Here is a 13,819-nt window from a genome sequence, read left to right as displayed (position 1 = left end):
GATTTTTTTTTCCAAGTTTGAACATATTTATTATTACATAGGATAAAATGTTTAATTTTGAAGAACCTACCTATTACGAAAATGAGTTTATTTCTAATGGATGGGTTTACTATGTGACACGATAATCCTGGAGGACAACATCATAGGCACTATATAAATAAAAGAAGCTGGAGCAGCTTGAACAAAAAAATGAAGCTCCATTTCATTGAAAATAGAACATGAGATATACATAAGAAATATGCATGACTATTTCTTACTACTACTACTACATACATCTGACTGATACATATGGTGATAGTCAATATTATATGCACCAAGGTGCACCAAACCCCAGTTCGGGTGAGTATTAACGGTAGTAACCAGACAACAATTGAAGAAGAAAAAAATAGGTACAAGCAATATAGCCAAGATTAGTGAAGTTATGGACACATGCCTTCACAAACAAGTGTTGGAAGACCAAGATCCTCAGATGGTTGCTTCTAGCTTTAAGTGTCTGAACACGAGGTAAAACATTAGATATAATGCTCTTCCATCAACAAAGCCGATGATGACAGCTAATAGAGCAAATCATCAAGACAAAATTGTAGCCTGCGATCACAGCAACCCAACATGAAACCTGTAAGTTTTGAGCACAGTCCTGCCTCAAACCATATTGAGCCACGTCATTCCCTCACAATTTGGCATAAACTTCATACAACATTTTCAGTTAGGACTGCTGAAGAACAAGATTTAACTCTAGGGCAGACCTGGCCAATAATCCACCCCTCCTGCAGCAAAAAAGAAAATGAAGATGTGATTCATTTTCTTGATGAGATGTAAAAAACCCGGTAATAAGTTAATAATACTTATTTAGGAAAACTGAGAGATTATGCTTCATAAAAAACAGAAACATGAATAATATGCCAAAAAAGAAAAAAAAATGCAATTCTGTGATATTCCTTTTACTACTTGAATTCATAGTTGCATACCCTACTTGCCTTTTCCCACCATAAGATTGATATTTTCAATGTCAAGCGAATGTTAACAACTCAGAAATAAAGACCAGCACCAGATGAACAAAAATTGTTTTCAATTTACATATTTGTCGACACCATTAAAAACTGCATGATTACCGTATCAGTATTGGAAGGATCATTTGGATTTTTTGCAGTTCCATAAAGCACTGGTTGCAGCATTCCCGTCTGTCCTCAAGATTTTATAAAAGTTAGGTTCGTTCACATGTAAAATACATGAGAAAGGGAAAAGAATAATATGTGAAAATGGAGGTCACCTTTCCTCTTGATGTAGATCAACACCAACAGAGGGAGGTGCTGAAACAGTTGCACGTATTGTTGGACCAAAAACTGCTACAAGCTTTAACAGCATATCCAGTGACACCTTGGTATGTCTGTACAGTAAGAACAGAGTAAAAATGAGATGAATAATAAGCCCCGTGTTCAGCAACAGAAGTAAGCGGTGTATCACCATGATTTTTCAAAACCAATATATTAATAAACGATTACCTTTCTATCTTGCTATCAAGCAAGCCTGTGAGCACAGGAAGTAAGCAAGAAAATAAATCCATGGTGAAAATCTCCATCTTCTCCACAAGGACACTGATAACATCTGCTTGAACCTGCATCAAAACGAAACTAATTTCAGGACTGTATATTCAATAAGAAAACCATAAGTTTCTAGTTAAAAAACACCACAAAAATAAGCCTATAAGTGGCATAGCACTACTCATAAAATACGCACAGATTGATCTGGCAGCTTTCTCAAAGCACTGGTAGCGCCTTTAATATCATTGCGCTCCCAAAAGTGCCGCACAACCTACAAAAGTAAACATTATTACCATGACGAGTCAGTAACGTTAATTACAAAAGTGGTTCTAGTTTTTATCATTTTCTTTCTTTAACCCTGTTTAGCAGACAATCATAAAGTTGTACATCAGCGTTACAGCGTAAGGCCTAACACTGTTATGAGTTCCACATCTAAGAATAATAAAGACTGAAACATTGAGTATTAACAACTAGCAAAACTTACCTGTAACTTTGTCAAGCGTGAGCGAAGATTACTCAATGTTACATCATGAGTTTGCATCAGACCTTCAATGATTTCTTCCTCATTTGAAGAGTTTGAATCCCGTATAGAAATTTGAGGCTCAACTTTCTGCAATATTGATAAACATAAACACTATTTAGTTGAATTACCTAAAAGTAACAATTTGTGAAAATGAGTTCATGATTAAATTTGATCTTTCACATTCTTTCAAGGCATATATATATATGAAACCCCTTTTTTACTAGGTACACTAAAAGAAGATGGACAGTGAATTTTAGAGAAATAAAAATAGAAAGAATATTGAAACTTGTTCAATGATCCAAATTTGGATAAGGGTGCATTCGGATTGTGTTTCATGAGAAAAGATCTGAGAAACTAACTCCTAAACTTACAATGCAATGTATAAATGTTTGAGCCTGTTTATTAGATACTAACTTCTTCACAAGATATTTATTTCCTCTAGACCAAATTAGGCAATTGCATTTAACCTAGATATTACAGATCAGCAACTAAAGAATACTCTTAGAAATTAATACTGACAAACATAGCATTTAAACTAAATTTCAATACGGCTGCAAGGTTGCTTGTATCCGAAACTCATTATCTAGATGGGTCTAATTTTGCATTCTTTATTTTATCATGTCTGGGTGTTCTAGCATAATAGCTTAACCGAACTAAAAAAAAAGAAAAACCTGATAACATATGCACAAGAAAAACTGAGAAACCAATACTTGAGAGAATAAAATAATATTTTCCTGATATAATTTTAAATTACATATTTTCAAACCCTTTCACCGAACAAAGTCACAAATACCCGTACCAAATTATCAACCCTATCAAAATTTCAATTGGTTAGTATCAAAGTATAAAACCTACAAACTACGGACCTTGATATGCATGCTAGTATCAAAAAAATTTTAAGTGAAGATAATTTTACCAGTGTGTCAGGAGATTTATCAGTTTCCAATTTTGTCGTCTTGGGAACAGAGGGCAGATTGGGAACAGAGGGCAGATTGTTTCGATCTTCAATTAAGGGAGTTCTCTCTCTCCTCTCACATACTATAGTGACTGTTGGAGATGCTTTTATTTGATCTTCATGGTGAACTTTTTCTCTCGTTTCAGTTATTGTGGGGAGGAATACATTAGTTTGATCTTCGTCGATTTGAATCTTTTCCCTTCTCTCAAACCTCTCAACCAATGACCGGGTCCTTCCTCGTACAACAGCAACTGCAAGAATAGAACATAAAAATATTTAATTTTCAGTGTCTTTTACAAGGTATAAAATATGAAATTGCATATAAAAGGGATTGCAGACCTCCATTGACGTATTTAACTGGACTACTTTCTTCCTTGTGAGGTAAGGATTCATCACCTGAAATATAATAAGAATGTCACTTGTAACCTCGAAAGACTCAACTTTAATCATAAATAATAAGCCAAGGTATGCATAACATCTCTGTTTGAATCACCTTATACATGGAAGTTCGGCTCTTTTTCTAAAGCAGAACCAAATCTCAACAAGCTACTTGTCAGAAAACCTACTTGTTCACATCCCTAAAAAGTAATTATCTCTCCAGAGTCTTAGCCAATAGTTTACTCACTATTTTTCAAAGGAAATATAAGTTGGAAGTCAAAGGCAAACTATGCTACAGAGAATTTCATAACATTTCGACATATTTAAAACCAAGGGGCAAATGTAAATATTTCCGAACAAAATATGATTAGTAATTAGCCTTTATTGAGAGGGTTAAGGAAGCACGTGGCATTAACTAAAAATATAGGTTGGGATCAAAGGACAAAAAAACAACAATTCAATAAATGAGAGTTAAAATACTTGAGCCTAATGAAGTTAACAATCTACTCACGGTATAGCTGAGGCAAGAGAATTTGTTTATAGCAATGGAACAGTAAACCAGATACAGTAGATTAAGAAAATACGGTAGGGATAGGGAACTATAAAATAGGCAATAACTTGCATTTGATATGCTCAGTGGTTAATAAGAAAGCTTACATTTCTTTTGGTCAGAAAATCTACTCGGAGACATGATCTTGTCAAACTTGTCTGTAACACTCTTGATAGGATGTTTATCTTCACAAGATTCTTTGACTTCCTTCTGAGGTCCTAGATTTGTTTGGAACTTGAGTTCTTTTGTACTGTCTAATTTAATTGCAGGATCACTAAAGGTTCCAGACTTCATATCTTCTGAAAACTTATCAACATCAAATCTGCCAGTGGATGCTCTCCTTACATGAGCTGGTTTGAGTAACATTCCAGGCTTAGTCTTTGAAAAGGTGATGGTCTCTTTTTCAGATTTTGATGAGACTTTACCCTCAGTAACATCCCGAGGTACAATGTTCGGTGCAATGAAAGATTTTCTAATTGCTTGTTCATTTGATTTTACACGAATTCCTGTCAGAGGACTCTGCTTCATTGTTCCCAAGTTGCACATTTCCTTGAATTCCTCTGGGAGATCTACTTTTTCAGAACTTAAAGACCCTGATCTCGGTAAAGTAAAAGGTTTCCCTCCAGAAGCTTTATATGGAAGAAATAAGCATTTTATCAGATACACAATTGGTAAAATGATTAGATTTATAATGCATAGACACCAGAACTATGCAACTATTATGCATGTATCCTCATTCATCATGTCAAGAAATTTACTTGATGTTATCATGTAAAATTAAATCAAGTTTAAGTCACTTCAACAAAGCTGCAAACACAAACACACTCTTTGCTAAACCACACTCTTTGCTTTATGGGAGTATGCTGTCTAATAATCTGATAGGTTGTACCATAAAGCACAGACTCTTGCAGAGGCAAATGTTTAAGAACCTTGACAAATCCAAATCTAAACCTAACTTAATCAACATTATCAAGGATGGCAAGATAAAGCAGTTAAAGAGCAGTAATTCAGTATGGTTTGGTTTTAGCAAGTTAACAAACGCCAATAAGGAATATCTGTGTTGGCAAAGCATTAAAATGCAGCAAAAGTCCATCAAATGAGGCAAAAACAGTGCAACTTATGATACAGAACTTCAATTTCCAAAGAGTAACTAAAGAAAAGGAAAAAGAAGAAAACATAGGCTTACAGTCAATATATATATTCTTTATCTCTTTTGATTCATCAGGAGACATGCTGCGCAATCCAGAGGTTGGTCTTTCATTAACTTCAACTTTCTCTATTTTACTATTTTGAATATCATGTTTTTGTTCTGTGACTTCATTTTTTTTGGGATCCAAGCCAGCACCATATGGCTCAATAAGCTGAAATGTTGAAACTACCAGTCAGAATATGGCCAACGAAAATAAAGAGAAAATTCCATCTCAAAATATATTTCATTTGGGCTAAGTGGATTTCATTGTACTACTGTTGCAGTTAATACCCATATTATTTGAAATATTATCTCAACCATTTACTATCGAGAAATAAACATATAAAACTGATTACTAATACTATTAACTAATAATAATAATGAGCAAAGGTAGATTTATTTTTTATTCTTAAGCAAACCTAGAGTGCTATTGCTCTATACCATATTATTTGAAATATTATCTCAGACATTTACTATCTTTACTATCGAGAAATAAGCATATAAAACTGATTACTAATACTATTAACCAATAATAATAATAATGAGCGAAAGTAGACTTTTTTTTTATTCTCAAGCAAACCTGGAGTACCATTGTTCTATACACATACATCATTAAATGTGCTGGAATTCTGTTTTCCAGACTATTAAATTTTTTTCCAATTTCAGTATTGCATAAGCAGGGCTGAAGTGATGACATCACGCAACTTTACAAGTACACATTCATAATTATAACAAAACTAAATATATGAATATAACAGACACGACATGTCTCTAAACTAAAATGTAAAAGCAAGCAATACAAATTAATAACATAGTGGGTCCTACCGATATATCTGCTACCCAGATTCCAACAGAATTCCGGTAGAATGAGCACCCCAAAAGTTTCCCATCGTGAATACAAAGATCACCAAGTGTTGTCCATCCCATATCAACAGTATCATGACAGATAACAGGTTCCCATGAATACACCTACAATATATCGGTATAGCAAATGACATCTTTAATCAGTTGCAAATGCTGTATTATGAATTTATATATAACCTAAAAATTACAACTTTTACCTTCAAACCATCTTCATGCCCAGTAAATAGGGTCCTTCCATCAGGATGAAAAGCTATTGAGCGTACCCCAGAAGCCTTGTAAAAGTAATATGATATATTTCAGATATCTAATACAATTAAAAGTGATATTATTTATAGTTGTTAAAGAAAATGCAATAGTTTACACTTATCAAAGATTATAAATTTTATTTTGCTGCACAAATGTATTTGGCAGATTTTGGACAGTTAGACATTTTAAAATTTCAAAGGCATATGTTTGTTACATAAAAAGTAACTATATAGAACACAAGAACATTTTAGGCATCTACAAGCTTAATATTAAGATAAAATACACTATAATCTGCAGAAAACAGAAAAATATTTAATCCAAATAAATGCACAAAATGGAACGATATACTTGTCCATAACTACATCAATAAATTTTCACAAAAAATCTCATCTGCAACTAAAAACAATGTGATGACAAACTGGAAAGAAGTGTCATGAAGGATGATTCAGTACACTACTACTAGTTGAAAAAGAGACCTGGAAGCAGTGATAGTACACAACTTGTCCAGAGCTTTTGTGAAAGAGTGACAGAACAGACAGAGATGCAAGAACAAATCATGGCATAAATGAATATAATTGTTTCCTTTCAGAAAGTCTAGATACCTCACGTCTGGCAGATCCAATCAGCTCAAAGGTTTCTAAATCCCAGAATTTCACTGTTCTATCTGCGGAGCCTGCAAAACAGTTTGTGAATTTCAATAAGTGTTTTTCATTAACTTGCATATATTAGTGATAAACCAGGCCTAACTTAACCCCAGAAGTTAGATAGTTAGATCAAGAGAGGAGGTTTACGCAAGTCTTATAATGATTTACTTTAGCCATATTCCTAGCCAATGTGGGACATATCCTAACATCACATGTATACAAACAGTAAGTTTGTAGAAGTTTTGGAGATAAAGCAGATAAGTATAGAACACATTACAATTGACATTTAGCAAAACCATAACACATTTCACATCCCCAAGACAAACGTCTGATAATATCCAAATATTTCGCATTTTATTTATTAAGAATAACTTTAATACACTGCATGACATAATAGGTTAGTTTAGATGAAAGACTAATTATTAAATGATAATTACAGAATTTGGTAAGAGCTAATTAGATATCTACAACATAGATGTGGAAGTTTCATAGTTTGAATCTTCTATAATTACAAGACCTACCTCACTTAAATTAAAATACTAAACAAAGCAAAGAATAGTACTTTCTAATGAATGCCCATTAAGAGGAATTGTATATGAATATGAAGAATAGACTAGAAGGATTTATATTAACAGTATTTAAAATATTTATATATATATATATATATATATATATATATATATGTATCTATTCAATTATCATGAAACAAAGAATCTTTCTATATTCCCTATACATAAGCATCTACCACTATTAAATGCTTCAACTGCTCTCAAAAAAGTTACTAAATCACCTGTAGCCAGAAGAAATTCAAGCGGATGGAAATCTATTGATCTAATGGGTCCTTCATGGAACTTGAAGTCGTGCAAGAGCTTCCCAGCTGTTAGATCCCACACCTGCACGCATTGATACAAAAATTGTGAGTTAAAACCTATTGCATGTTAGAGCATCACTGGTCTAAGAATGTCCATATTGTTACCTTCACAACATTATCTAATCCACCAGAAACAACCCAACGGCCATCTGGAGTAAATTTGATGGTACTGATGCCCTGACTATGACCCTTATACGTATGAATACATCCTTTTTTTCTTATGTCCCAAATCTTTAGATTAGTGTCCATGGAGCCAGATGCAAAAAATTCACCGAAGGGGTGAAACTCAACAGCAGTACAATTGGATCTGTGTCCAGCAACAGTGCGAACCACTATACTTCAAGAACAATAACAAATATATTAGAAGTGTTAATGATGAATTATCAAAGGTAGGATCACATATAGTGACCAAGATTTGAAAAATGCTGTAAGATTTCAAAATCAGAAGTAGTAGCAGTACTTGTGGATTCCATTATAAAATTGTGCAAGGAAGGTAAGATAGCCAAACTGCCAAAATCATAATTCTTTAGTCATGTAATTTTATTTATGATCACCCAGTATTCATTTCTCTAGTTTACATTCAGATGATGTAACAATAAACACTATTCTAGATTGTAATATTATCCTAACTTCATCATGGTTTAGTGGACTAATTGACTTACTCTTTGCTTCTTCCAAGTCCCAAAGCTTTATCACACCAGTTGATGCTCCACCAAGTACTAACACTTCTGCTGAGTCAAATGCCACAGATTCAACTGGACTAGTATGACCAGATAGGCTCTGCATATATTTGCAGTAAGTCAAGTATTGTTAGGTGTCAGTTACACATGCCACCTAGCAGTACTTCTATCAAAACAAAGTCACATACAATTCACAATGAGAAATCCAATCAGGAAAACAATTACAGGTGATATATTATTATGATCTGACTATGGTAGTAAATCCCAGTTTCACATTATCCTCCCTATAGCGGCAGTGCAAAAAATGTTAAACAGATAAGCAAGGAAAACACATTAACAATTGTAAAAGGCAGTGCCAAAAATGTCAAACAGATAAGTAGGGAAACACATTAACAATTGTAAAAGAAAGTGGAACGCATTAGAAATAGACCCTCCCTTCAAGTGTGGCTGAGCCAATGATCTAGCAGTAGCCATATCACAATCAGAATGCTACAAAAAAAAAAAAAAAACAAAGCGAGCAATGGCACTGACCATCAGTGAAGTTGGCTTCCCAATTGTCCAAAGATTGACCTTGTGATCATCTCCTCCAGTAATGAAAAGACGGCATGCCTTCTTTCCGATATTTAAACAATTGACGCTTGCTGAATGGGCCACAAATTCCTCTGAAGTTTATTGGCTCAGGAATTCACATTATCAAATAGTCCAACACAGTCAACACACAGAGAACCAGGTTGAAAAAGTATATAAATAAATCAAGACCCTACAAATAAAAATTCCTAAACCCAGAAAACTAATATATTTCGACATCTGATTTCCAAAAGATCAGAGAAATGAAAAAAAATGCCAAATATTTCAAATAATTGAAGGAAAAAAGTACGGATAAGAGGTAAGACAAAACCTTAGAAATTGAAATTTTTCCATTAACTTCTGAAACAATCTCAGAGCAACCAAAAGAAACAAAAATGTTAAGAGCTTAAAACTTTCCGTCATAACTACCAAAATTAGCATCACTTTTTTTTTTCTCCAGAAAACAAACACCAAATTCCACTTTGTCCTCTCCCATAGCATAAAACCCAAAAAGTAAGAAAATAAAATAAATAAATAAACAAAACCCTTTGAAGCTGCAAAGAACCACTTAATCCAGATTTCAATACAAACTCAGCCACCATAACTACTTTTTTTTCTTACAAAAAAAAAAACAGAAACAATTTCAGATAACCAATTTCTCTAACAGAACACCTTCAATCATTTATTGTCTAAAGAAAAAGGATACGTATTTTGTATCCACGCTTTGCCATTTTTTGTTGGGCACCTCAGAAACCAGCTTCTGAAGCGGAAATGAGTTTCCTTTCTTCAAGTAAGGAAACAATCCAGGACTTGGGTCTACTTCAAAGACGGCTCTCCCTGCTGCTGCTGCTACTCTTAGACAACGATTCACGCAACAACAAGAAGCGTTTTAGCGGGTGGAAATGGAAATCCGAAGCTATGGTAGGAATTAGAATGGATGTGTCAGATGAGAAATGGTCTCAAAACAATAATAAAAAAAGAAGAAGAATTCAGATTCAACCGTGAGAAATGAGAACGGGAATGAAAATAATGACCAGGAATTTCTTTTTCTTAGTAATAAATACTTTCCTTTCTCTTTGCTTTTTCAAATATTTATTTATTTCTTTATTTTGTAACCTTCATTAATATGTGTGGAGCAACCAGCAAAGACTCCTCTGTGCTTTGCAATTAAAAAAAGAAAAAATTTAAGAGTGTCTTTTAACAGCAAGATCTTCAGTTAAATTTAATTTTTTATTATGTTCATTTATAATATATATTTAATAAACTACAGTTTTAATTATTGTTTAGCTCCAAAATAATTAGTTTTCTGTTAGGAATAAAAAAAAAGTTATTTGGTTTGTAAGTAGAACAATATATAAATATAAATATTAAATACATTTATAAAAATTTACTTTTTTTTTCATGGCTACTGTTCCATCATCGGACTCAAATGCCCTCTACATCTTGCTGTTATACTTACCAAATTACTTAAAAAACCCTTCTTTTGTTGCTGACGTGTCACCGCTTTTGACACAGTTTTTAATTTATTTTGTAAGCTATATAATATTTGAGGCATTCATCAATTAGTTTTTTAATAATGTATTTTTTTTATGTGGGGTAAACATTGTTCGGTGACCGTGGTTTTTATTCTATTTTATTGTGTCTTGCACGTTTGTGTTTGTGGCTACAAAAATAAATTTTATAATATTTATTTATTATAAGATTGAGCTAATAAAACTCAATGATATTTACAAATACTTTTCATTCTATTCTATGGCTACCTAATTTCTTGAGTAATTTAACTAACAATTGAAGAAGAAGCAATTTGAAGAGATAAAAGGCACGAAAATGACTTGTATTGCACTATGAAAGATTCCTTATAACATAATCTTCCTTTCTTGATGTATAATTTTTCATTATGCATTAGAAAAAAACATATCATGTTTCATTGTCATTCAATAATATGATGTTCATATAACAACTGCATTAACAACACTTACTTAAACCATGAACTCTATTCATTAAAATCCCCATCTTTGAAAATACAAAACTCAATAGATTTTGAAAAAATCATAAATGCTTACCGTGTTGATAATTAATTTAAAAAACTAAGCCGTTTGAAGTCTAAGAATTAATGTAACTGCTGCACAAAAAGTTAATGTAATTAATATTTGTGGTTTCCATAATTACACTATTTATTTAATTTTTTATTGTAATTATTTTAAATTAATCTGACTCACTTGAAAATTAAGCAATTTTTGTGGGATTCCATTGACTAATTTATCAATATAAAATGCATTTTCATTCCGTTGTGTATTTCCATTGACTAACAGTGAGTTCATTTAGATCAAATGTTTCTTTCAGTGAATTCAAAAACTTTGCAATCAAATCAACATTTCTTAGAGGCAGTGCAGTGGGCCAATTTCCGCAGGCTAAAGTTTAGTTGCATGTGAGTAGTTGAATTTAGTGATATCAAAATCTCAATCATGATTGCACACATTTTTTTCCTAAAAATGTTTATGACTAAAATGATATAAACAGCTTTTTCCATATTTATTTAGAATATAAATTGGATTCAATTTAACTCACCTTCAACATAAATCTCTGACACTCACTTGTTTCCATATTCATGCATGTAGAAATAGAAATTTTCATCATTTTGGACTTTACCATATTTCCAAACACACAGTGTACCATAAATTCTGAAGTATTTACACTTACATAATTCAATTAATTTCGTAATCTATAAAAATTCAATCAGAACAAAAATCCAATAATTCTTAAGAGGTGAATACAGACAATTTTTTTTTTTTCAAATCAAGACAAGTAAGTATACTTACGAGTACTTATGATTTTGGAAACAAAATCAATTAGTTACTAATTTTAATGTTAAACATACATTCATGATTCATAATTTATGTGGATGAATGATCTACACTGAAACTTAAACTATTTCAACTCATGTTTATTTTTTATATTAAAAAAATCTTATATTTTAATCGTTAAATCGAACATACAAAGTATCTCTCTCAACAGGAATGTATTTGCCTTGTTGTCTTTGTTTTCTTGATCTCCTTCTATCATTACCTTTTGAACCTGCTCAAAATTATTACTACAGTTTCTGACTTAATTATAAAAGTAAACATCCTAAAGAAAAGAAAAGGTTACCACGCTCGATTTCTCATATGATGTGGGGTTCAACACTTCAACGTTCAATTGGTGAAATGTTTTTCATGTGCAAGACAGCACGAGAATGTTTTCACAAACACCACATTCACTGAAACATGAGTGTCCCTTGCATCATCAAAATAATGTAAGTAAAGAAAAAAGGAATCATTCACTAAGTGTTGGCACCACAGCCTCATGTCTGCTCCATTATACCAAACACTATTTCAACTAAACACATTACATTCCTCTTTTTGAATGCATAAAAATATGGGAAAAACTTCAATCCATGAATTGTTTGACAGGAATAAGCACCCTTTTGTAACGATCATAAATATTAGTTTGAACTTGTTTTTCACTATTCTTTTCTAACAAGCTAATTAAAAGAAAAAATATAGGTAGAAACTATTTCTTATTTGTTTCTTTTTAATTTTGTTCTTATGGAATCAAATCCCATAAATAAAAATCAAAAAGAGAATTTTGTGGAGTGTGACCCTCTAAAGAGGCAGAAGGAGACAGGAACACACAAATTCCTCGGAAGAAGTGAACTTAAAATCGAAGTGTGTGTCCAGGTTTTATTTTTTCTTGCTTGCTAATTATTTTTTATATTTTAAATTAATGAAATTAGATAACGGAAGTGTTTGACTGAGAAACGGAGAAAAAGAAAAACTGTCGTACAACCCGTGGCACCGTCATGTTGTCGTTTGCCTCTTTTTAAAATTTTGATGCAGTCGTTATCGATGTCAGCAACTTTCACCCTCATAGTCCATTGTATTAGGCTTTTACCTTTTTCTCTTTTCTTTTTATTGAGCCAACACAAAACGACAAGAAAAATAATGTACCCAAAGGTGTTAGAACATGACAACCCAAAGGTGTTAGAACATGACAACGACGCATGACCATGTGCATCTTAGAACTAGATCGCGGACCGATGTTTAGCCCATCAAGCCCATGGACTACACTAAAAGCTTGGGCCTACTGCTTGAGGGAGTAATAAATAAAAAAACATTTTTTTATTAAATTAAAGATAAATAAATATAATCCATTTTCCTACAATATTAAAAAAGAGAATGTTCAAATAACCGTTTAAAGTATTTATCCTTATCATGTCTACATAAACTGTTAAGCTTGTTTATTGTGCTTCTTACAAAAAATAATTGTTCAAAAACTTTTATAACAACTAGATGAGTTAAAAGAAACCTTTAAGAAGCTTTCTCAATAAGTTTCTTCAAAGCTAAAACATAATTTCTTCAAAGACACTTCCAAATCATAGAATCACTTACTTTGAAAGTCAAACAATTCATCCTCATTTAACGCCGTAATGCATTGATGTAAAATTTAGGTCGGTTTGGGTTTCCAAAAGAAGGTATGTGAACTTTATCCAACTTAAATACACTGTCAATAATATAAATCATGTGACCACAAGTTACAAAACATGACAAATATAATAACTATTTTAGAGAAATATCAAACCAAATTTCTACCATTACATACAAACTTTTTAATGTAATATTAAAAATAATGTTTGTTTCGTAACTTTAGTGGCTAAACTCTTTTTTTTTCACAGTAGAAAAGTTCGTCCAATTGCTCTTAAGTAACCAAACTAGGTCAAGTTCGAGAATATTGTAAACCTCAAATATAGATATAAATTCTCTATAAACAAAATG

General features: G+C 32.3%; 1 protein-coding gene across 2 annotated transcripts; it reads right to left on the bottom strand.

Moving 5' to 3' along the window:
* Positions 1 to 177: 177 nt before the first annotated feature.
* LOC114188012 (katanin p80 WD40 repeat-containing subunit B1 homolog KTN80.2-like) lies at positions 178 to 10,039 on the bottom strand. Of its 2 annotated transcripts, XM_028076486.2 has the most exons (18): positions 9,715 to 10,039; positions 8,973 to 9,103; positions 8,424 to 8,541; positions 7,867 to 8,093; positions 7,681 to 7,783; positions 6,849 to 6,919; positions 6,198 to 6,272; positions 5,962 to 6,105; positions 5,134 to 5,308; positions 4,055 to 4,576; positions 3,359 to 3,415; positions 2,981 to 3,270; positions 2,026 to 2,151; positions 1,738 to 1,812; positions 1,503 to 1,615; positions 1,271 to 1,387; positions 1,113 to 1,181; positions 178 to 767 (listed from the first exon to the last, which is right to left on the bottom strand). In XM_028076486.2, exons 1-18 carry the CDS (start codon positions 9,737 to 9,739, stop codon positions 707 to 709), a joined length of 2,499 nt encoding a protein of 832 aa, XP_027932287.1. In that variant the 5' UTR covers positions 9,740 to 10,039; the 3' UTR covers positions 178 to 706. The 2 variants fall into 2 exon arrangements, with proteins under 2 accessions (XP_027932287.1, XP_027932288.1); XM_028076487.2 differs by lacking the exon at positions 9,715 to 10,039 and having other exon boundaries at positions 7,867 to 8,098; positions 8,973 to 9,109.
* Between the last annotated feature and the right edge of the window lie 3,780 nt (positions 10,040 to 13,819).

The sequence above is a fragment of the Vigna unguiculata genome, chromosome 6 (assembly GCF_037176805.1).
Source record: "Vigna unguiculata cultivar grain cowpea cultivar isolate G323 ecotype 2 chromosome 6, ASM3717680v1, whole genome shotgun sequence".
NCBI lineage: Eukaryota > Viridiplantae > Streptophyta > Magnoliopsida > Fabales > Fabaceae > Vigna > Vigna unguiculata.
Note: the sequence above shows the minus strand (reverse complement) of the source record. Positions and strands in the feature narration are given on the sequence as shown.